General features: G+C 40.9%; 2 protein-coding genes across 2 annotated transcripts in view; one reads left to right on the top strand and one right to left on the bottom strand.

Annotated features, from left to right (window-relative positions):
• The window catches only part of jak3 (Janus kinase 3 (a protein tyrosine kinase, leukocyte)), a 29,025-nt gene extending 25,403 nt beyond the window's left edge, over positions 1-3,622 (bottom strand). The window contains exon 1 of the mRNA XM_088907497.1: positions 3,445-3,622. The gene's annotated coding sequence lies outside the window, so the exon portion shown is untranslated. The remainder of the gene's footprint in view (positions 1-3,444) is intronic.
• Positions 3,623-6,778: 3,156 nt separating this feature from the next.
• slc5a5 (solute carrier family 5 member 5) lies at positions 6,779-22,224 on the top strand. Its single transcript, XM_088907624.1, has 16 exons — positions 6,779-6,818; positions 7,867-8,273; positions 9,292-9,357; positions 9,655-9,706; positions 10,684-10,751; positions 10,868-11,022; positions 12,724-12,864; positions 13,650-13,779; positions 16,799-16,887; positions 17,342-17,454; positions 18,594-18,664; positions 18,972-19,058; positions 19,687-19,898; positions 20,265-20,368; positions 20,632-20,717; positions 21,973-22,224. The coding sequence occupies exons 1-16, from the start codon at positions 6,779-6,781 to the stop codon at positions 22,108-22,110; spliced, it is 1,959 nt and encodes a 652-aa protein (XP_088763750.1). The 3' UTR covers positions 22,111-22,224.
• Positions 22,225-23,288: the final 1,064 nt, after the last annotated feature.

The following is a 23,288-nucleotide window of genomic DNA, read 5'->3' as shown; positions in this document are numbered from 1 at the left end:
TAAGTGAGGATGAGGGCAAGGCAGAAAGCATGTGGCTCAAGGTGAGATGGACTGTATATCCTGTTGTAACACTGTTGTAGTTTGGGGCACCATGGGAAATACACTTTGTGGGTGTCTCCTTCAGTGTCTCCAGGAACGGTTGTTTTCAACCCAATTAAATTCCTCTCAGACCCTCACTGGTCTGCGCTGTGACTCCTTGCATCGGTACATATGGATAAAACAGCTAATCAGAGCTGGTCTCTGAGCATATGTGGGAGGAGGAGGGACACAAGAGCGCTTGGAGGAAATCCAAACATGGGAACGAAAGGCAGAACTATGAGCCGTCACTAAAAGTTAAATCAAAAGAAAAGCACGTTTGAAAGTACCAAAAAAGTACCTAGCTGTTGTGTCTTGAACCAAAATTTCAGTCTTTTTGCAATGAGTTCTCATTTTTTTTATACCATCCCTTTCTGTGATGTACCATGAATCTTGTGATAGAATGCTGAAGCAAACTTTTAGGGTTCTCTGGATAACACAAAGCGTTCACCAAATATTTTAAGGTGATGAGAAAAATACCACTGCAAAAGTTTTAGACCATCTCTGACTGGACATTGATTTTTCTCCTGACTTTTAGAAGCCACTCTAAGATTTTTAGTGTAAGGATCACTTTAGATATCCAGGATGCTTTGTTCCTGTTTTGATATTAGCATGACTTTAAAACAAGCTAAACATTTGATTAAAAACAAAAACTTTGAGTAAAAACAAAACAACCATAACCTTAAAATATCCACCAAGGCCAATATAAGGATGCAATCTACTTAAAGATTTTTAAGCTCTGAAACCTTCTACATGTTGTTGTGGGCAAAGGTTGGGTTGCGTGATCAAATTACTGACTTAATGAGACAGGTCTAATTTGATTAATATGACACAAATGTATGAAAATGAATGTGGCTACTGTTTGAGTCATATTAGAGTAAATATCAGAAGTATGCACTTGTGAGAATCTTGTGTGTAGCTCAGTAGCCGGGGGGAGACTGTATTAGGAATTCTTTGAATTATGAGTCATGAATCTGAAAGATATTTTCTTTTTTTGTGAACTGAAACTACAGTGTAGAATTCTGGTTATCCCCCTTTCTCTTCTTAAATGAGTCGTCTCTGTGGCTTGAAAACATTCTGAGTATAATCGTTCAGGTTTTCCCATGAAGAAACCTATCACTAAAAAAACATTTTGTTTTATCTAATAATGAACAGCACAGAGCGCTTTATAGGACAGTGCAATGAGAGGATCAGAAGAAAAATGGTCTCTAGATATTGTTGCATTAAATGATCAGCGTGAGTGCACTTCTCAGTTTGACTGCCTAAGTCAGGTGCGTTGGATATTGTGTGGCTGATCTATGTAGCTGTTCTTGGTACAGTACATGGGGTATGTAAACATGCAGGAAGACACATATCCTAATACTTTACTCAGCTTAAATAAAGCCCCTATTAAATCTTTATGTTGCGCATATTAGAACAGAAATATTCAACTGTGACGGGAAGGTTCCAGGTGAGGTCATTAAGCCACCTACCATAGGTATGGACTAGAGCACAAATAGAGAAACAGGCATACAACGAGAACAGACAGGAAGAAAGATAATGATCGTCATCACCCATCATCACACACATCACCAAGAGAAATTCAACTTGAAACCAGATTCTGTCCAGGTAATTTGAGTTCTGAAATCATTCCTGACTCTGAATTGTATTAAAGAAGACATTTACTGTTTTATTTGTATTGAAATTCTGATTTCCTTAATCGCAGAAAAAAGCGAAAAACGTCTCTTATTTTAGTGATGCCTTTATGTAAATTAAATAAAATGACTCCCATTTGGACAGGGAAATTTAGTTCTGGTCAGGATACAGGTTCTCTCTCTATGGCCTATAAAGGTGTTTTGTGTATTAAGAGTCTAAGCATAGAATTCTGAGATCTTCAATGGCTTTTGAACGTTGAAGTCTGAAACTCACTGAATTGTACGTATCCTTTCAATCTAACTTGTGTATGTTGTGTAACATTGGGTGTTGTACAGTCGTGTTATTTACAGTAGAGTTCATAAAAAATTGTTGAAGTTCTTTATTATTTGCTTGCATAAAAAGCTGATGTCAGACCCTGATTGTTATCTGAATTAGTAACCTCCCCATTTTATAACAGTGTCACAGCCCACATCTGTAACAATATGTTGAAGTAATCCACTGATTGGTCAGTTAATTAATGAAATATGCTTAAATGGTTCATGTTCCTGTGCTGAGTTTTCTAGGCCATGCAGAACTTAGCTTCTAGAACAATCAGACTGAGTGCAGTAGTTCAGGCTCAATCCAGTTTCCACCCCTTGGTGCTACTCCCTTGTCACATTTAGTTAGCTTTTGACCTGAATGTCCAACCAAAGCAACAAAAGTAAAAAATATAAGTAGATAAACCCCCTTCTTGTTGTTGTTACTACTTTGAAGAGCATATATTGAATAAATCCTATACTAAAATTAAAAGAATGAAAGACCAGAATATTCCTCCAGATGTTTACCAAAGTCCTCATATGGACACAAATTCCAGCAAATTGCCACAAAAAGATGTTGTGATCTCTTTGTAACATCCATAAACATTGATTTGCAAGAAATGAAATGGGGGCAATTCATAAGTCATTACAATGACAGAAATCACCTCAGATTATATTAGATATAAATAGATCTAAAGCACTAAACCCATCATTGAATTTATTCTTGGTCTCTTCTCTATTTCCCGCACACCTTTTAGCTGAAAAATAAACCAGTAACAAAATCTAAAAGAACCTGTGTGAAAACCCAGAAAATTAGTCAGCATATTACTACAACTGAAACAGCAGCAACATTGAGGGGTGTCAGTTTTTTCAGAATCCTGCAGCAATTACATTAGAGCATTTCGCTGTGAATAAAAATGAATGCTGTTGTCATGCAGAAACTTCAAAAAGCATTGATGAACCTGCTGAGAATCGTGAATACACATCACCTTTGTAGGTAGAGAAATGTGATCATAAATGTTTGTTGGCATTTTTTCACATGTATTTAATATGCTGCACTGCTCAAAATGCACCTGACAGACCAAGGTACACATTTATCAGATTTACATCCAAGACGTAAATGTTTAGAAATACTCCACCTACATTCACCTACAGCACCTGGAGTCTGAATTCTCGGAGATGAGAATCATTGTTCCCAGCAGGAGAGTGAAGTGGAATGTCCACTGCCCTTTCTTTTCATCTTTCCCAAACAAAGGGTCTTCTTTGTTTAACCCTCACCCACCTGATTTTCCAGAGAAACCCACTGCCTGTCTAAACCACTGGTCAAAGAGATTACATTTTTTTGTCGTGACTATTTGGCCCACAACAGAAACTCGAGACCCCCCCCCATCTCCCCTGCTACAGGATGAACAAAGAGGAAAGGGTTCTGTTGAGTTACCTCACAGGGCGTCTCTCTTTGCAGCAGCCTGGGTGAGCTGTTGATAATCCATGTAAGCTTTAGTTCTCTTGGCTTAGTGCTAGAGTCAGTAGATTGTCTGAGTTTCTTCGCGTATCTGCGTGTTCTGAAGGGGTAGGCGAGGTGAGTGGTATGGTTTCCTGTTTGGAACTACCCACAGAGAAGCACTGTTTCCGGGCTTCATTTACCGTCAGCATCAGCCTGTTTCTCCCCTCCCACTTTGTACGTAAACAATGCTGAGAGACAACAGGAGAAGCCATATGGTCCGAACCCCAAAATCAACTGTTCTGCTCTGTGCATCACTGTAAGCTCCCGCAGGTGTTAACAAGGTGTTAACTGTGCACTCTCTCATGACTTTCACCTCACAATATTCACAGATGAAGCACGTCACTCAAAACTAACTACCTACTAATGGCATCTTTTGTGAATGGACACTGGGCCCTGTTTTCCTCTTTTCAATTGACCACTTGGGCCTTGGGTCACCACAGGATGCTTTGGAAATAAGAGAGATTGACGATGTTGCTTCAGCAACTGCAGTGTGAATTAAACTGGGGACTTTGCCACCAGAAGACCGTTGTTACAGAGACTGAAGGGGTTCAATGGGTGGAAGTGGGCTGGTCGAGGTCTGTGTCTGTATATCATTGGCTGGAGCCTGGGTGGGTCATTAAGTCGACTGCGATTTTAATTCCCTCGGTGGAAGTATACACCTGGCAAAGTGCCATCGGTACAAGGTGGGCTGTAGTCAGTCGGGGTGTCCTTGCCCCTTTTTCAGTAACCCTGTTGACACAGAAGAACGTCATATTCCTCCAGTCAATGCTAACTCTTACTGTAGCTTTTACAATACGCAAAATATTGCAAAGCAAGATGACATACAGGAAGAGCAAAGCCATTAAATCTCTTGAGTGTAGAACAAATGAGTATATAAAATCCTAAAAGGAATAGGGAATAGGAAGGGGGGATGGTTTCATAATATCATGGACATGGACAGCATGGACATGGAGTCTTGTTTTCAGTCTTTCTTGTGTTCTTATAGGTGTAAGTTTCAGAGCTCGTGCTGTCCATTTGCACTGTGGTGTTGACTTGAGAATTGTTGGTTGGGCCTGAGTCAGCAGATAGTAATTCCACATGCGGGGAAAAAGAGGAAAACTTGTCCTAACCTATAAAGTTTTCAATTCCAGAACATTCCTCCGGACACTGGGGCTGCTCCCATCTGAAATGATTGCCGGCCTTCATAAGGACAAGGGCTTTTACAAGCCACTGAATAGCATCACTGATATCCTCAAAGAAGGGACTTAGCCTGTTTCTCTAACAATGACATAAACGTTTTGCGCACCTCTTGCCTGCCTTACTAAAATACACTGTTCTGAGTATGAACTAGTTAAATATAGAAGTACGCACTGTGGCCTTTTCTGAGTATTTATCTTCTTTCCTCGCACTCTGTGCAGTTTTTCAAGTTGTGGTTTCCTTTTGCTCTTTTGCGTCTGTGAGTGGCAGGCAGGGTGCAGGCAGAGTCGAGATGTGCACCAATGAAAGCTATCCTTCCCTCGCTCAGACCACGTTTTTAATCGCTCCCCTACGAACTTCCTGTGTGAAGCTCGGAATGCAGAGCCACTTGGCTTCAGTACCAGAGACTGCATTTATGTCAAAGGCAGTCCCCTTTCCCAGAAATTCTGAAGTAAGCCAACTCCTTTCTGAAACTTCAGGGCCATTCTCTTGATTTGACTCCGCCGTGGTAGATAAAATCGTGAAAGAACATTACCCAGCTTACCGTGCAATTTGAACCAGAACTTGAATGTCTAGGCCAGACGTCTCCAACCCTTCAACTGAAGAGCCCTATAAGCATGTCAGTGCATTTTTAGCAGAGTAGAATATTTCTGTTTCCTGCTTTGAACAAAGTTTTGCATTCCAGTGCAGCTTGAAAATTAATGGAATGCTGCCAATTCTGCTTAAAGAGTTTAGCTATCTTTTGATTCTGCCAGCACTGAAAAGTTAAAATGTTTCTTCGTACCATGCCTTTTCTACAAGTGGTTTTGTCCACTACATCAAGTGATTTTCTTCTACAGCACACCAAATGGCAGCTTGGAATGGTTTTAGGCAGAGAGCATCAACCAGTCTTTTCAGAAACCTTTTCTGTTCGAGCGGACGTAATAGCAACTGAAAGTAGTAGTGACTGATAGCACAAGAAGCATCAATTCATAGTAAAGGCTTTAAGTTAGAAACTGCAAACTTATCCTAAGTCAGATTGTAGTGTTACATTTGTAACAAAAGGAAGCAAATATTTTAAAAAATGTATCCAGAGTTTCCTTTCCTCCTACTTCAAGAATGCAGAGGTAGTTGTATTTGCATTTGTGCAGTAAGTCATTTAAGATTATTTTGGGAAAAGCTGTAACTTCCCAAATTCCTCTGTTGCTTCACACAGTTCTGAAACCAGGCTGAAAACCTTCCTATGGCTGGCTTCTGTCCAATAAGGCTCACAGGTAGTTGGAATGACAATAAGGCTCATTTAAGCCTTTAATCTTTGCTTTCAGCAGTGTATGAAATAACTGTTGTATTGAGTCTTCCACAGGTGTGTGGCACAGTCTTGATCAGGATGAATATGTTGGATAAAAGCAAAGACGGCAATAATGTCCTCAATCATTGCAAATTGGGAACACCTGGCTAGAGTTAAGTCAATTTTATTGTTCTATGGTTCAGATCCCTCCCAAAGTATTAATTTGAATTCAATCATAATAATACATTTTGAAAAGTTACTGAGTAGAACATCTGCACAAACTATGTGTGTAACGAATTATAGCCCATTGTATATAAATTGTCCTTTTGAATTAAATTTGATATTACAAATGCAAAAATTAGTAAAGATGCACTGAAGATGTCTGCCTTGATTACCTGTAGTGATGGCTTGAATGTGGTTTCTTCTGTAAACAAAGAGATAAAACAACTTAAAAAGTAGAATGTGTTGAAAAACACCTCATAGAAGTGACATAATAATCCATGGAATACATGTTTTGATTTCCCCAGTCTCTTGCTATTAAATCATTCTGCTGTTGTACTGTGAAATCATCAGTATTAGTTATCTAGTTGCAGGGTATGTGCTTTCAAAAAGCTGCAGTTGCATGGGAAAAGGTTAATAGAGAAAATGACATGGGTGTAAGCCAAGCTATCATGAAGGCAGAGAATGGCCCTGCAAATGTTAACCAGTCTCCTCCTACCCCTCCTGCTCTCCTCTGTGTTCCTCATTCCCATTTTCTACAGCTCATCTTACACCAGACAAGCTCTCCAGCACTGTCTCTTCCCAGGAAAAGCTGGAAGGGGTCGCATGTACATAACCTCAGGATCTCCCAGAGGAAAAGGCAGGTGTGAGTATGGAGTTGTTATTTTGCACTTTTAATGCATTTAGTTCAGGTGTATAATTTCACATCTGGCTTTGTTTAATCAGTATTTTGCCCTTTTCAGATTTTCTCCATGATTATGCATTTATCACAAGGAGATGAGTTACATGACATCGTGGTGTTTGTTTTGTGCATTTTGTGCCACTAATACATGAAATGATATAGTTTGTTTTACATGTTGAAACTTTTTTTCTGAAGACATAGTGTAAAGATCTTAAAGCCACTCTGTATTATACGTGGCTCATTTGAGGTGCTAAGTATTTTAATTGATTAAATTCAGTGTACACAAAATAAATACTAACAGTAAGACCTAAAATTAGTGAGTTTTGCAGAAAAGGCCATTTTAAATTAATTAGAACTTTTATTTTAAACCTCTAGTTTTGCTTGTGTGCTGTGTTGTAATGAGTTCAAGTCTACCTAACTTCAGATGTTTATATTAAGCCTTCATCTAAGATAACTATGCTGAAATTGATGCTTTGCATTGCAAAACACCCTGGAACATGGTGTCATATACAAGAATGTTGATAGGCAGGTCACGGTAAGACAGAGGAACAGAACAGCTAAAAGAATAAGGTAAAGAGTTAGTGCTCTTTATATTAGAGTATGAGAAGAAATCAACTAACATCCCCAAACCAAACAAAAGCCCTTTCTACAAGCCCAGCCAGGCAGTTAAACTGCTTACTAGCTTCAAACCCGAATTCCTTGTGAGACTCCTCCAAAACTCGTGCCTGAATGAAAGCAGAAAGTCTTCAGGCTTGGGTAGAAATTCTGAACATGCAGTAAATACGTCTGTGAAGCTGAGGTTAAGGAACCCTAGGACAGCGTAAGTTAAATTAGTGGTATTGAAAACCATTCATGTGAGTTTCTATAGAAGTCAACAGTAACAATGAATTTGTAAAACTCAGTTTTCTTATGTATAATTTATTTAAAGTGTGTGCAGAATCCATTGATTGAAAGGAGCTGTAAAAGAATAATATTGATGGATGGATTGATGACACATGTTTTTGAACTACAGCTCACCAGCAAGCCACTGCACCAGGTCCATTTGTGATGGATGCCAATGGAAGTACACACTCCCATCCAGCAAGGACTGGCTTCACTGTTGCCGACTACTCTGTCTTTGCCACCATGCTGCTAGTCTCCATGGTGATTGGGCTCTTCCAGGCTCTCAAAAAAAGTAGTCAAACACAGGATGCTGCCAGCTACTTCACTGGTGGGAGACAGATGCCTGCTGTTCCCGTTGGGCTGTCCCTCTGTGCCAGTTTCATGTCGGCTGTTCAGGTGTTGGGAGTGCCCACCGAAGCCTATCGCTATGGCATGGTGTTCCTGTACATGTGTGTGGGTCAGACCTGCAACTCTTTCATTACAGCCTACTTCTTTCTTCCAGTCTTCTACCGCCTTGGGATCACGAGCACCAACCAGGTCAGGGTTCTGGGAAACTTTAAGATCCCTTCATTATGCAGCTTAGTGGCTGATCCACAGGGAACAAAAAAAACAACAACTTCCACGCTTTCAGGAGCTAGAGGCAGAAAAAAAGAACCAGGTGGCAAATTCTTGCTAAACCAAGGCCCAAGAGTTTGGACATATCTAGCGCTGTCTGAACAACATTCATTCTGGAGGACTGCTGGGTTTCTAGATTTCTGTGCTGTTTCAGATCAGAAGTGCTTAGGGAATTAAATGGAACATTTTTCTAAACATGTTTTTCCAGATCTAGTGGTTAGTAAAATTAAACTATAAATTTGTAAAAAGTACACACAGGATTTAATCTCTTTGGGGCTAGATCTCGGATCCTGAAAGCACACGTTAGTACTGTAATTCTACCGTCTTCTGCACGCAGAGATAGACACAGTGTTTAAAGCCACAGTAAGATAATGGTTGATAAAAATAAGTGAGTGAAACCAATATCTTTTTTTATTGCCACAGTTTAGAGAGTAAGGACTGCTATTCTGAAGCACCTTAGACTATGTTTCCAGGTATTATTAAATATCTGTGACTAGTTAATTCCTCTATCAGGTCTCCTTTTACTTTCTGATTTTTTGGAATTTATCAGTGTCCCTTTAATGCAAAAATGTAGTTAATGTCTTGGTTAAGTTGGCCTGTGTTGTTTGGTGATAAGTAACTGTCTCTCCTGTGAATATTGAAAGTGTCTGCTTTAAAAATATTATGCTTTTTTAAAACGTTTTTGTTGAGACCTTTTCTTGCTAGGGCTTGTTGATTTTTGTTCTGACTTCGAACACCAAGTATGCTGCAAACTGCACTTGCATTGTGCCAAATAAAATACTGGGAAACAACAGTTAATATGATAGAACTTTGAAACTCACTTGTTAAAGTTCCACATCAGAAGTGACAGGCACAGCCCCTAGAAACAGGTGGATTAGAAAACAGTTCGTTTTTACTGCCAGTCCTCTTTATGAGCCAGGCTGTTTGTTCTGTGTTCCAGTATCTGAAGATGAGATTTAACAGAAACATGCAGCTGCTTGGAAACTTCCAGTTTATAATAGCCACGGTAAGAGTGACTGAAGAACAGAGCAATCACCCTCACTTTATACATCACAATTATCATGTGGTACCCACTTTGTAGACAGCTGGGCAGAAGGAAGAAGCAAAGGCCATTGCCTCTGGGTACCTTTGACACAAAGTGGTCTGCTGTTGATGAAGCTGTTGACAAACCTAATATGCACCAAAGAACCCATCTCCTTGTTTAAAGTGCACCTAAACATCCCTTTATTTTTGATTACCACTCTTTTGTAGGCCCGTATTTAATGTTACATGTCTGTATTGTATTTCTAATTTATCTCCACAGTTGCTGTACACTGGAATAGTGATCTATGCCCCAGCTCTGATCCTGAATCAAGGTAAGATCACAATGTGTTTTCCCCCGTGGCTGGTCTTGCGCTGCCTTGTCTTAATTGGAGAATGAAGGTCAGAATGATAATGATACACTGGCATGAGGATGTGGATGCATTCCTGTATTATCCATCACGCGCAATCAGCCAATCGGCTTATCCCAGTACATCTACTGTTCTGAGAGTGACAAAGACAGTTTCCTCCATACTTCCTGAAACCTGCAACCGCACACAGGGAAGAATGAGGAAGTGTTGCTAGACGCCTAGCTGCCCAGCCTTGAGCTGCTCATCTTTACAAGTCAAAGACAGCACAGCCTTCCATTGTTACCTAGAAGACAACACTGCGTGCCTGCAGGTGCCCGGGGGGTCACAGGGCCACTGAGAGTTGAGAGAGCTCTGGGGATTTACTTTCACCCTACCCCTGGCAGCTCTTAGCCAGCTTGAGTAATCCCAGTCACAGTCAGCTAGTGACCTGACACAGGCTCAAGTCCACACTGCTTGGATCATAGAGCACAACATGCCCTTGGATGAGAGCTTTCCCTGGGTTGAACCAGTGGGAGGCTCTCTCTTTCTGCGTTCTGTCTGCCGTGCTCTGCTGTTTTGGGTCTCCCAAGTCGGTCTTCTTTTCATGAAATCTTCTCCTGAACTGTGGCAGGCCCTGTCTCTGCACGCCAGATTTCACAGATTCACATCCAGAAAAAGAGGAAGAAAGAAAAAACAAGAAGCTGGGAAAGTGAAAGCCTAAATGCATGTTATTCAGTTTTGTAATAATTCTGTTTGCTCCTGCACGCTCAGGCTTAGTCCCAGAACATTAGCCACTGGAAGATAATGAACAAAACTGGTTTGTTTGAAAATTTTAGCCAATACAACACAGTGCTTTGCCACTAACAAAAAATATAGAAAGTCCCACATGTCCTGATCAAAAATCATCACATTAGTTTCCAAGGACCATATACCATATTTAATTTGATCTCCTTTGTGTTTAGCCACTGGATTTGACATCTGGGCCTCTCTCCTGTCCACTGGGGCCATCTGCACCTTCTATACTTCTCTGGTAAGGACATTTTCTTTCTGGTTAAACCTACTGGAGAAGGGTGCTGGATTGTGAGATTGTGGTGAGATTTTGCTGGGGAATAACAGATACTATCTCCTTTGTGTCTGGACACCCAGGGTGGGATGAAGGCAGTGGTCTGGACAGACGTATTTCAGATCATCGTCATGCTGTCAGGCTTCTTGGCTGTCTTAGTCCATGGAACTGCACTGGCAGGAGGACCAGCGAAGGTTTTGGAAATTGCTGCCAACAGCTCTCGAGTTAATTTGGACAAGTAAGAAGATCTTGATGTAGACTTACTAACAAATACCAGTGCTGGGCACAATACGAAGACATGCACAAATGGCACGCACACACACAAAACAGTGCTTGTCAGGCAGGCATAGCTTCCGAACTTCCACAAAATGTTCAGTAAGCAGGGAACACAACTTGTATTGTTGAAATTTTAACAATCTCAGATATCCTCCAGTTAGTTTAGTTTAGTGATCCAATTTCAGGACCTGCATTGCAGTAAAAAAAAAATAATCTTCTAAGACCTTTGCTAGACCAAACATCCATATTTTATTTATCTTCAGGAAGGTGCGTTCAGTAATATTGCACTTCTCCTAATGACAGTATTTACAGCATTTTCTACTGTACATCCAGTGAAACAGAATCTCTGTGACTGTGGGGCACCAAATTCATTCAGTTTCTTACAGACATGTTTTGTATGACATTACATTTATCATTTTGCCAGAAACTTTGTGGTGACAGCTTGTTAAAGCTTTTGAAACCTTTCCATTCTGTGATGAAATGTGTCAAATCCATTCTCGATAAATGCATATTTCACCCTTTTACAAAACTTTAAGTCTCTGCCTTTTTCATCTTGACAGTGTTTTTTTAAAAAAAAATTTCCTGTCATTAAAAATGAGTCACATGAAAGCTTGAAAGTTTTTCCAAATCAACGGCATATATGTATGATTCACTGAAATGTTGTTACATGACCGATTAACATAATCTTATATACGTCAGATAAGTTTATGATGGAGTCTGGGTCAAAGCATAATAATAAATTAGCACTGAATCCACAATTTCATGATAATCCTCCTAACAAGAATACAGCAAAAATACATTCACTCCTGCTTTAACAATAATATGCTGAAAAATATTGGGGGTTTTTGAACGGACACCATCCATTGAACGCTCATTCACAATGTCTATGACCTATGGTGGCTGAATTGTAAACAGTTTGTAAGAGCAAATCCTCTGTCCTCCTGCAAAACAACAGAAAGATAAGACAAATTTAATTATTAAAACTATTAAGGTTATGCAAGTTCATTTGGGTTGTTTCTCAGATAACAGAAGACTGAATTTGGGTGCCCGATAATATTGCGTGCTGTTTATGCACAATAATGGAACCATCTTTAGCTAGCAGCCATATCATCCTGCAACTCACAGCTGGCAGCCCACTGAAGCTCAGCGGGTGTGAGCCTGGTCAGTATCTGGAAGGGAGACCTCCTGGGAAAGACTAAGGTTGCTGCTGGAAGAGGTGTTAGTGGGGCCAGCAGGGGGCGCTCACCCAGCGGTCTACATGGGTCCTAATTCGCCAGTATACTGACGGGGACACAATACTGTAAAATAGCGCTGTCCTTCGGATAAGATGTGGTCATTAAAAATCCCAGGGCGTTTCTCGAATAGAGTAGGGGTGTAACCCTTTACCAATCAGGGCCTCCTAATAATCCCCATCTCTGAACTGGCTTCATCCCTCTGTTCTCCTCCCCACTGAGAGCTGGTGTGTGGGAAGCGTTCTGGCACACTGTGGCTGCCATCACATCCAGATGGGGATGCATATTGGTGGTGGAGGAGAGAGTCCCCATTACCTGTAAAGTACTTTGAGTAGAGTGTCCAGAAAAGCGCTATATAAGTATAAGGATTATTATTATCTTGGAAAGCATTCCTCTCTGTGTCTTGACTGCTTCTTTCCTTTACTCCGCAGTTTCGATTTCGACCCAAGGAGGCGCTACACTTTTTGGAGCCTAGTGGTGGGGGGGGCCATGGTGTGGCTGTCCATGTATGGAGTGAACCAAGCCCAGGTGCAGCGCTACATTTCCTGCAAGACAGAGAGGCAGGCGCAATGGTGAGCAGGACAGCGCTCTCTTGTAGTAGCCATCCACCATGACATCAGGCTTGGTTCCCTGCTGGCCTTACCACTAAGGTTGTAAAGTGTGAACAGTGATAAATTCAAAGTAGATATCATCACTACTTAAAGACTTTCAGGAACTTCATATGCACTTCACAAGAATTAACAAAGACACTTAACAAATTAGCAAATACTCCCGGAGTGCAAAAACACACAAAAAAAACACACATTTTACTTTGTTTCTTTTGGAGTGATTTGCAACAGTGAGGGTTCAATGGTAGTCTGCATTCTGAGTTTTCATCACAGTTTATCTTCCAGAACACGAATGAAGGGATACAGCACAAAGCAGTTGACATACTGTAAAGCACTCTCTCAGCCTCCTGTTACTTGCACACATGCTACTTTTAATTCACTCAGACTGCTCTCAGTCGTAAGTTACACCAGGTGAAGCAGAACCCCTCAAATGGAGGGTTCCTTCTCAGGAAACTCAATGACTGGATAGCTTTTTTTAAGTACAGTTCTGACTCCTGTGGTTCACAAAAACAAGTGGCTGTCAGCAACTTGGAAATTTCATAAGGTGGGTGAAGAACTCTTATCTGGGAGAGATAAGGTTACATCATCTGCCTTTTCTCTAACATAGCAGGTTCTGAAGAGCTTTCATGTGCTGAATGGGATCTTTATCCCATGTTTAAAAAGCCTGACACACATGTAAAAGTGTTTTTTTCTCTTCAGGTATTTAACTTAAGAGCTTTGCTTACTTTATATGTGTCCTTTGTTTTCAGGGCCGTATTTGTGAATCAGGTTGGGCTGTGTCTCATTGTGAGCTGTGCGGGTAGCTGTGGGATTGTCATGTTCACTCTGTACCATCACTGTGACCCACTCCTGACTGGACAGATCTCCTCTCCTGACCAGGTAAGTGCTTCTAAGAACAAAACGCCAAGAACAGAACATGTGCCACAGAAATCACTACAGTGCAGACATGGGTAGAAAATACCCTAAAATAGGAACATGGCCATTAGTCTTTCTAGGCATTTTGTTTGAACTTTTCAATACAAAATAGTAAAAAACATGACATGCCTGTGGTATTATTGTCATAACACTTTAGATTGTTTGAGGACTGGTATGAGTACTATTGTGTATCTTCATAAACATTCTTCACTGTCTCCGTTTAGTGTAAGTTCATCACTAATCGAATGCCTATCAAACTCCTATTTATGCAACCAGGTTTTTCCCATAAGAGCAAATAATAGGAGCAAATTCTAACACAGCTGCCACTAAGAGCCTCTTAATGCAATTTGTTTTCTCATGAAAACTTGTAGTTCACTTTCAAGGGTTGGCAAAATCATTTTGGCAGAATGACAAACATATCCGAGCCATAGTTTAAGAGGTTTAGAGATGTTGTGTGTCAGCCATGGAGCAAATCTGAAAGCAAGCAATATTCCTTAACATTTTAGTTAAAGTATTTTCTTATTTTGGATGCAAGGTGTGCTGGATATTTTACAAAAATGTAATTCTTTCAGCAGCCAGTTTAGGGCTATATCCAAAGAGGATGCCCAGACAAAAAGTGATAAGTGTGAAATGACAAATGTTATGCCACTTATTACGTGCACACTCAGTTTAAACCTATACTAAACCATGTTCTTTTTTAGTCTTGTGTCTCCTTTAGTCTTGTCTTTTTAATTCTTTTTAGAATTGTGGTGTAATTTTGATCTATTTTCCCTTCTCACTTCCTGTCACTCAAAAAAAAAAAAGCCTTTCTGCTGGATGCCACTTGTGATTCTAAAGTCCCGTAATACAGTATGCAATGAGAGGAACTGAATACAGAAGAGAGATCCTGCTGCTTTTAGGGAGGGCCAGCTAGGTCAGTGTGCTATGGTGTCCAATTCATGACGAGAGGCACTTTGGTAATTAAACTTTCAGCTCAACTGAAATACGTTGCATTGGATTTGAGCAATGGAAATGTGTGTAAATCATAACTGTCCTAGACATATTTCTCCCCTGTTCCCGCTGTATATTAGAAAACAAAAAAAGAATCTGATCTCATCTGCTGCTGCCTGTGAGGTAGTGGGATGTGGTTTTGTTAGAGAGCCACCTGTTAAATGGAAAAATTGTAGAATGAGGCACACCTGGTCTGATTGAGCAATTAGCTCTCAGAGGGAGTGAAACTACATATAATAATGATAATTATAATAATAATTGCTTACACTTATATAGCGCTTTTCTGGACACTCCACTCAAAGCGCTTTACAGGTAATGGGGACTCCCCTCCACCACCACCAATGTGCAGTGTCCACCTGGATGATGCGACGGCAGCCATAGTGCGCCAGAATGCTCACCACACATCAGCTATCAGTGGGGAGGAGAGCCGATTAATGAAGCCAATTCATAGATGGGGATTATTAGGAGGCCATGTTTGGTAAGGGCCAATGGGAAATGTGGCCAGGACGCCGGGGTTACACCACTACTCTTTTCGAGAAACGCCCTGGGATTTTTAATGACCACAGAGAGTCAGGACCTCAGTTTTACGTCTCATCCGAAGGACGGCATATGAGGGACAGGAGCTGTCAGGATAGGTTCAGATGACATGAGCCAGCTCTCTGGGTTAATTAAGAAGCTTATTAGAACAGCTGGGATGCAAAAGGTTTCAGTCTGTGTCTAGGCTCCAGCATGGAAGGTAGAAAAGCTCCAGAGGGGAGTGCCCGTTAAAAAGGGATTGGGTTTGTGTGTTGATGCTGAAGTGTGCTGTTGAGGAATGCTGTTGAGCAGCTAAACCCTGGAGGTGTAGGGCATTGTAGGAACCTGGAGGAGTAGGACATTGCTCTGTAAGGTAGCAGCTTACCTTCTCTCTACAGCTAAGAGAAGAGTCTAGATGGCACAGGTTGTCTTGACCATCCCCTAAACCCTTTGATCAGCACACAAACAGGAGTATGAGAAGAGAAAATAACCAACCAGCTGCTGTTGCATCAGGGTTTTGACACATGTGTTGGCTACAGAGTCCCTGGCCAAACAGGATCAGCCATGAAAGTGATCGGGGATTAGTGACTGTTAGTGAAGATCAGGTGCTTGGTGAAGAGTAAGAGCAAAGATTTGAGTGGAAGTACTTATTTTAGAGATTATTGTGCTTGGCCAATAATTAATATAATTGTGTCTGGTTGTGTCAAAGTAAATAGTGACTAGTGAAGTTTAGGAATTGGGTGAGAAGATCTAGTGACTTGTGTGAGTAGAACCAAGTGGAGAGAAACCAGGAAGGAAGAGAACCGTCTTCTCCAGTCTTTTCCAAGAGGGCAACGTGAAAAATCTAGGATCCTGGAGAAGGTCCAAAAGAAGACAGACCATGTGAAAAATTGGCATGCTGGCAGTGAAGGATTAGTGTGGTGTGTGTGCCAGCAGCTGTCACGCTGCCATTACAGTTTCCCTAGTGGTTTGAACAAAATCAATCAACATGGTTTAACAGTGTGCTTTAGTGACTTGTAGTGATGACTTATAAAACTACTGCTGCAGCAAGCAAGAATGGCATTTTTGGAACAACAGCGTAGTTTCTTTTTTTGTAATTTCTGGGAAGACATGACGTCAACATTTACGTGAATTTCTCATGCTGGGAGACAGATTATTTCTCTTCGTTCTCTGTGGCCCCTTGGCAAGCTCTGTTCTTTTCGAATCTGGGATCTGCCTACACCACTGCCACTGCACTTCATTGTAATATTTGCACACCATTATAATAGTAATGCAAAAGAAACATGGTTTTGAAAAAAACCTGCTCTAAAATCAAGTTTATTGAATTTATGGGATGCTTCTAAATCCCATCAGGATTCAGGGGTTGGGACTGTTCTAGCCAAATGTTTCATTGAACTGTATGCATCAAACATTGGGCAATGTCTAAGCTAGTAGGACTAGAGTACTGCAGTTTTCTGGTCCTCTGTCCCTCTCTCAGTATATGCCTTACTTCGTCTTGGACATCTTTGAAGACTATCCTGGTTTTCCTGGTCTGTTTCTTGCCTCTGCATACAGTGGAACACTAAGGTATGTTTCAATGTTTCTTTATAGAAGGGGCTCGATTGTGAGGGCTATGGGTGTATAAACAGTTGAAGTTGGTGAGATAAGTGCAAAAGGAAAGGGAGGCTGAAGGCAGAATGACAACCTCTCTGCTTTGTTCTTCTATTTCTAGCAGAAATTATTCTTAATTGTTAACAACTGTGATCCCATCAACCTTTGGAACTTACTGATCACTGAAGTACTAATTGCCATACTGCTTTGCTTCTCACCACTGTGAAGCATGTTTGTAAAGCCTGTTTGTTCTGAAATTAAATTAGATGAAACCTGAAATGGCACTCAAACAGTTAAGGATACAACCCTCTTTCTAGACTTTTGTATTCATTCGCTTGGTTTGTTTTTCACTGTTATATTTTTTTAGTCAGTCTCAATAGAGAAAAGAAAAGCTTAGAGTCTGAAAAATGTGGCTACACTCTCTTGGCAGCACGGCCTCCACCAGTATCAACGCCATGGCGGCCGTGACCATGGAAGACCTGATCAAGACCCGTCTCGTCCAGGTGTCACAGAAGAGGCTGGTGTTAATTTCCAAAGGCCTGTGTGAGCTGACCCACTCCTTCATTATCCTTTCACTCTGTAAACCTAATGCATCACAAATCAACTGTGTGATGGAGGAAAACAAGGTGTCCTGTAGGCTCATGACCTAAATTCAAACCCTCATATCAAGTATCAGAATTGTAGTCAGCACCTCAATCCTGGTCCTCTATTGCCTAATACTGTACCTACTCGAGGAGTTATGGAGATGCAAGCTCATCAGACTACATTGCTGCATTGCACACTGAAATCGCTTGCGCAGATTAAAAAGATTAGCTGCTACAGTTGTGATGTGTCAATGGACTCTGCAGGGGATCCCCCAGAGTGGAAAAGTGAGGTACCAGGAAGCTTTACGGTGGTTTCTGTGATTTAAACAGCTGTTAAAATTACATGAAAGGATGAAGTACACCTCAGAACATTCATGCTTTTGATGAATTGCCTGTTTCAGAATGCACTGAATTATAACCTTATAATTGATAAGGCTTTTTAACTGTCAAAGGCAATTGCCTAATGGAGCTAAAAGGCATAGTAAGCAACACTCTTGTATTTCTAAGGGGCCAAAAATATTTTTAAATGCTCTGTGCACACGCAGTCAGTGCAAGCTCAATTTTTTTCATGTGTATACTTCGTTCCTGTTCATATTTGACTTTGCAGAAGCTTGTTTACACTCAGATAAAGGGAAAGTTATGTGCCGGTACACAGCTGGCATGTGTTGAACAGAAGAATTTTGTGATTTTAGATCACAAATTCTATGGAATCTCTTAGCAAAACTGCAGAGAAGATAACCCGAAAAAATCCCAACCAGTTCTGCAGGAGCTGGTGGCCAATAGGGATTCTGAAGGTGACCTCAGATCTTGCAGTTCCTATGAGACACTCCATGCAAGAGGAGCAGATAGAGTGTTATAATGCCACAGACCATGCTAAACCCAGGGCATTTACAGTAATTCTGAAGAAATGGAGTTATTATTAAATGAGTGTTGTAATACCTGCCATGTTAACATGTCAGAAATCTGAAACAATGAGAAATGATCAACTTAATTGCTAGATGATCATCCCTGTATTTTTACAACTAACCAGATGAATACTTAAAAGGGATTCCCTCTGAAGCTGCTTGCATCTGCTACAGCTCTACTGTTCCATTACAGCTTTCATGTTTGGAATCGGCTGCATCACTGTTGCTTCCCTCTTCTCCCTGTTGGATCGAGGGGTTCTTCAGGTAAAGCATTTTCTTCCCTTATGTTTATATTGATCAGTCTAAACTTTGAAACAACAGTCATAATTTCAAAGTATGGGCAGCTACCAGGAAGTCTTTAAACATTCAGTTAAATCATACTGCTGCACAGATCCAGGATCCAGAAGTGTTAAGGCTCCATTTAGCAATATGCATTTCTTATGCAGACCTTCACTTAACCACAATGGCCTCGTGAAGGTGAAAGATTTAGAAAACAGATGCTTGTTGATCCTGCATTCATGTCCTGCAGCCTGCAAAGACTTGTGTTCTGTTTTGCCCATTTCCTCTCTAGGGGTCATTCACGGTCATGGGGGTGTTGAGTGGCCCACTGCTTGGTGCCTTTATCCTGGGCATGTTTATACCTGCGGCCAACACACCGGTGAGTGCCCAGACTGTGCCAACTGAAAAGAGAACCATTAGCATGATCATGAGCAATTGTGGTTCATGTTTTTATTACTAAAATGTATTTTTAGTCATTTCAGCTACTTTTAGGAACAAGGTTTATTCCCCGCTGAAAAGAGAAGAAAAGAAACACAACATTTCAGATGTGGACACCCGAAGAACACGTAACGTTTTGGCAGTGGAATAAACCTTTACTTGTTCCTTTGCAGCCTACGCATGCTGACACAGCTCCCTACTTGAACTACTTCACCTACATAGATGCATCTTAATACTTTATTTTTTCCAACACCTCAAGTGAATCCTATAGTTCTGGGTGCACTGTAGAATTCTGTTTCTATGACCATTTCTTTTCTGTCAGAATACACCAGTTTAATGAGCCCAGTGAAGCAACGTTCTCAAAGCTTTGTAACACAAAATGAGCACAAGCTAAAAAGCTACAGTATGTGTTTTAGAGTTGCATTAAATAATTGACCTCAAAGGTAGTGATGATTTTCCTGTGCACTTCATGGTTGAAGGGTGGAAACGTCAGCGATGCAGATCCAAACTAGGCGCATAGGAAGGAAGGACAGGCAGCTCTGACTTGCTCTTCTTTCCTGTTCTTGTAGGGTGTTTTTGCAGGTGTATTTGCAGGACTTGGCATTTCGTTGTGGATTGCTCTTGGATCAATCCTGTACCCCCCCAGCTCTGAAGTAATGGGGGTGTTGCCCGGTTATGCTGACTTCTGCCCCTTAATGCCCTCCACCAACTTGACACACAACAGCAGCCTGATCCCTGGCACTCCAGCTCCCTGGCAGCCTGCCACGAAAAACCAGGAGGCGTAAGGAAAATTGGAGAAATATGGTGGAAGGAGATTTTCCTCTACTTGTGTTGTCAAGTGCTTAAATCCAATATAAATAAGTAATTTAAACGAACCACATAAATTCTGGATGAATGGAGAGATGAGAAATAACAAGGAAAAATCCTTTATTAGTGTCTGAAAATTGTTTTCTAGCGGTCAGACTTGAGGATATGGGTAATAAATCTATAAGTACATCTGAAGAATGTGATAAGTAATTTGGTTTTTGAAAATCATCTTTGTGACAAGTCTGGATTATGTAGACCTGCTAATCGGGAGTTTGGCAGATTGGTCTATTTAATGCACACTGCCTCTGAACCACTGCTAAAGCCTTGTTTCTGTTCATAGATTGTCTGGTCTGGAGAACTTCTACTCCGTATCATACCTGTACTATGGAGCACTTGGAACGACTACAGTGGTGCTGGTTGGAGTTCTGGTTAGCTACCTAACAGGTGTGGGCGAAGCACCCAACACTATGTTCCATAAAACTATATAGATGCATGCAGTATGAGGGATGTTGAATGGAGTGGTTTGTAAACTCCTCTTGGCCGTGCTGTTGGAGATGTTCTTACATTTCTTAGGTCAGATTAGGACCTTTTCCCCTCTCACACTACATCTATCATGCCTTTTCATATTCAACTATTAGGGCACTTTCATACTGTGAATAGCCTTATCTGTCCTCATCCAGTGTTCAACAAGGTATTTTGTTTACTAGGACCAACCAAGAGGACAGATATTGCCGTTGGACTTTTATGGTGGGACCTGAATAATAAACCCCTTGAACGCCCTTCACAGAATAACGTATGTATGGAGTAAAACCTTTTACTTTTAACACAGGTATAAAAAAAGATCACAAACATCAAATACTTAAACTGAAGGCAAGGCAACCCAGGCCTTACCCTTTCATAAGCCAACTTCCATGGATATCTAAAGTCATGACATGCAAATGATGCTGTCATATTGCCTGTCAAATAGTGTTTTTGAAAGCAAAATATTTCTCCCTTAGGTATTCCTTCCAGATATGCAATACCATCATTATTAAAATACCAAACCAGAACTTCACACATAGTAGAGAAGAGCTCAAGAAATTAATTTAATAAAATGAAATGCTGACTTCATCTAAGCACAGAGCCGTGGGAATATAATGAAATTTAGTTTTGGCTACTATTTCAATCTAAGAGATCATAGAGGCTACATTTCTAGTTCATTATATCTTTGGAATTCATTACTTTGCTGCCCAAAATAATACTGTTTCTATACTACACACCAGGTGTAAGTTTATGCACTGGACACCTAATCGGAAGATTTTGGATTGACATAGTAGCTATTATAACTTTAGAGTACTCTAATCCAATTGTTCCAGTCCACCAACTTTTATACAGTAAATGGAAACTAACACTGCAAGGCTATCCAAGGGATGAATCAGGGTCCCATCCAGGGATGAGTTGCAAACTCTGTCTGCTTGTACTGCAGGAACCATGCAGATAATCAGTCAAATGAGCCTTTATCCCACTGATTCCCAACCCCACACCTCAGGGTCCAGAATCTGTAGACTTCCTGTTTCTTTAAATTGTCAGGAGCTCACGGTAGCGGAGAGGTTACCCTTAATCTACCCATAATTGAATGAATTTAACACGTTTTCCAGGAGAAGAGCTGTTTATAATACGTAGAGATGTAGAAAATTCTGCATCTTTTCCAACATGGGAGCCCTTGTTCTGGGCTCAGATAGACCTTATCTTTACTCCTACTGCGTGCATATCTTGTCCAATAGAGAACTATTTACAGCACTTGGAAACAGTGGTTCTTCTCTACACACATACATTCTGAATCCATTTGAAAAAAGTCAGATATGAAGAACAAACACACTGTTCCTCTAGCAATACCCTCCACCTGGAGGGCAGATTGAATTGTACAGACTAGATGTCAGTAGATGGAGACTAGGCTATGCAGCGTATTGGCTGTGCTATGAATATTAGGTGAAGGTGAATATCAAGTACATGTATTTGTGACGTTCTACGGACCAGCAGTAGTGACCCTAGGTTCTCTTTCTTTCCAGGAGAGTTTGGATACTTGTAGACCCCTTACACCCAGAAACAATGAAAGAGAAGGAGGGGGTGAAGAATGCAAAATGGGATCACAAGGCAGGAAGATGCTAAACGGGGACCAGACTTGGATTCCTGTCACCAAAGTCTAGAACGTATGTGAAGGTGAATGTCAAAATTGTTTATCGAGATGCTTTTATTTTTAATAAAGGTTACAAATAGAGCTGTACCTAATACCTCCTGTGTAGCACTAACTACGCCACTTGTTGTTTAGAGTCTTTTTCCAGCGGAATGACACGTCTTCTTTGCATGTTGTTAATCATGCACCAGGCATGCTTGCTTCTACACACACTCAGGCCTTACTGAGGACACTCTGACTGTCTGACCTGTGTGTTCCAAGTGTTGTCAGAGGTGAAAGAAAGTAGGAAAGTGGAACAGCAGCAATGATAACTTTTTTAATTTCGTTGTGAATGACTGTGATCATTTACGAGGCCATTAATTCCATCTTTCCACAAGCAAAGCGTTTGGATAGAGAATATGTTAAATACAAAAACACTGTGTACACACCCCATGAACTTGCTACTACTTAAAATAAACCATATATGAAAGGACAAGTTTACAGTTTGTTTCATGTTGTTTGGTCATACCCTAATTCGGAAAGGGTTCATTATTGACTCAAGAATGTCAACGAGGATGAGGTTGTGGGATGATATGAGTAAGTAAAAGTGCTGTAGAGGTTACTCTTTGGTCTACTGTAGGAAGAACAAAAAAATAATAGTAATAAAATGAAAAAGGCATTTCAACAATCTTTAGATGTTCAAGTCCACAGCATCCATCCATCCATTTTCTAATCAGGCGTGGGGGAGCATGAGTCTATTCCAGCTTTCAATGGGAGCAAGGCAGGATACACCCCAATTGAGACACCAGTCTATCGCAGGGCATACACACAGCCACACACACTCACACCAGGGCCATTATTCTCAGAAGCCAATTAACCTACCTGTATGTCTTTGGACTATGGGTGAAAACCCACACAAACCCTTCTCATTGACAGCAGCTCAGGACCAGAACTGAACCCAGAGCAGAGCCACAGGAATCCAACGCAGCATACAGTAGCTAACCACTGCGCCACTGTGTTACAGTACCTCCTTGCCACAGCAACTTTGGATCATTCTAAACAAGGCCACCTGTCCCTTTTCAGACCATTTATCCTGGTGGGGGTCATGGCTATGAAAAGTTCATGTTAAGGCCAAAGTCCATAAAGATTTAAAGGAATTTTGTCTACCAATAAAAGCAATAGAGTGCCATAAGGGCCTATAGAATCAACATT

Source organism: Atractosteus spatula, chromosome 28 (assembly GCF_055471065.1).
Source record: "Atractosteus spatula isolate fAtrSpa1 chromosome 28, fAtrSpa1.hap1, whole genome shotgun sequence".
Classification (NCBI taxonomy): Eukaryota; Metazoa; Chordata; class Actinopteri; order Semionotiformes; family Lepisosteidae; genus Atractosteus; species Atractosteus spatula.
Note: the sequence above shows the minus strand (reverse complement) of the source record. Positions and strands in the feature narration are given on the sequence as shown.

Excerpts from the sequence above, each read along its gene's own strand:
- slc5a5 (XM_088907624.1), top strand. The coding sequence starts at position 6,779 with ATGTACATAACCTCAGGATCTCCCAGAGGAAAAGGCAGGT. Across the intron at positions 16,888-17,341 it reads GCATACAGTGGAACACTAAG|CACGGCCTCCACCAGTATCA; the intron begins GTATGTTTCAAT and ends CTCTCTTGGCAG. Across the intron at positions 19,899-20,264 it reads GCCACGAAAAACCAGGAGGC|ATTGTCTGGTCTGGAGAACT; the intron begins GTAAGGAAAATT and ends TTCTGTTCATAG.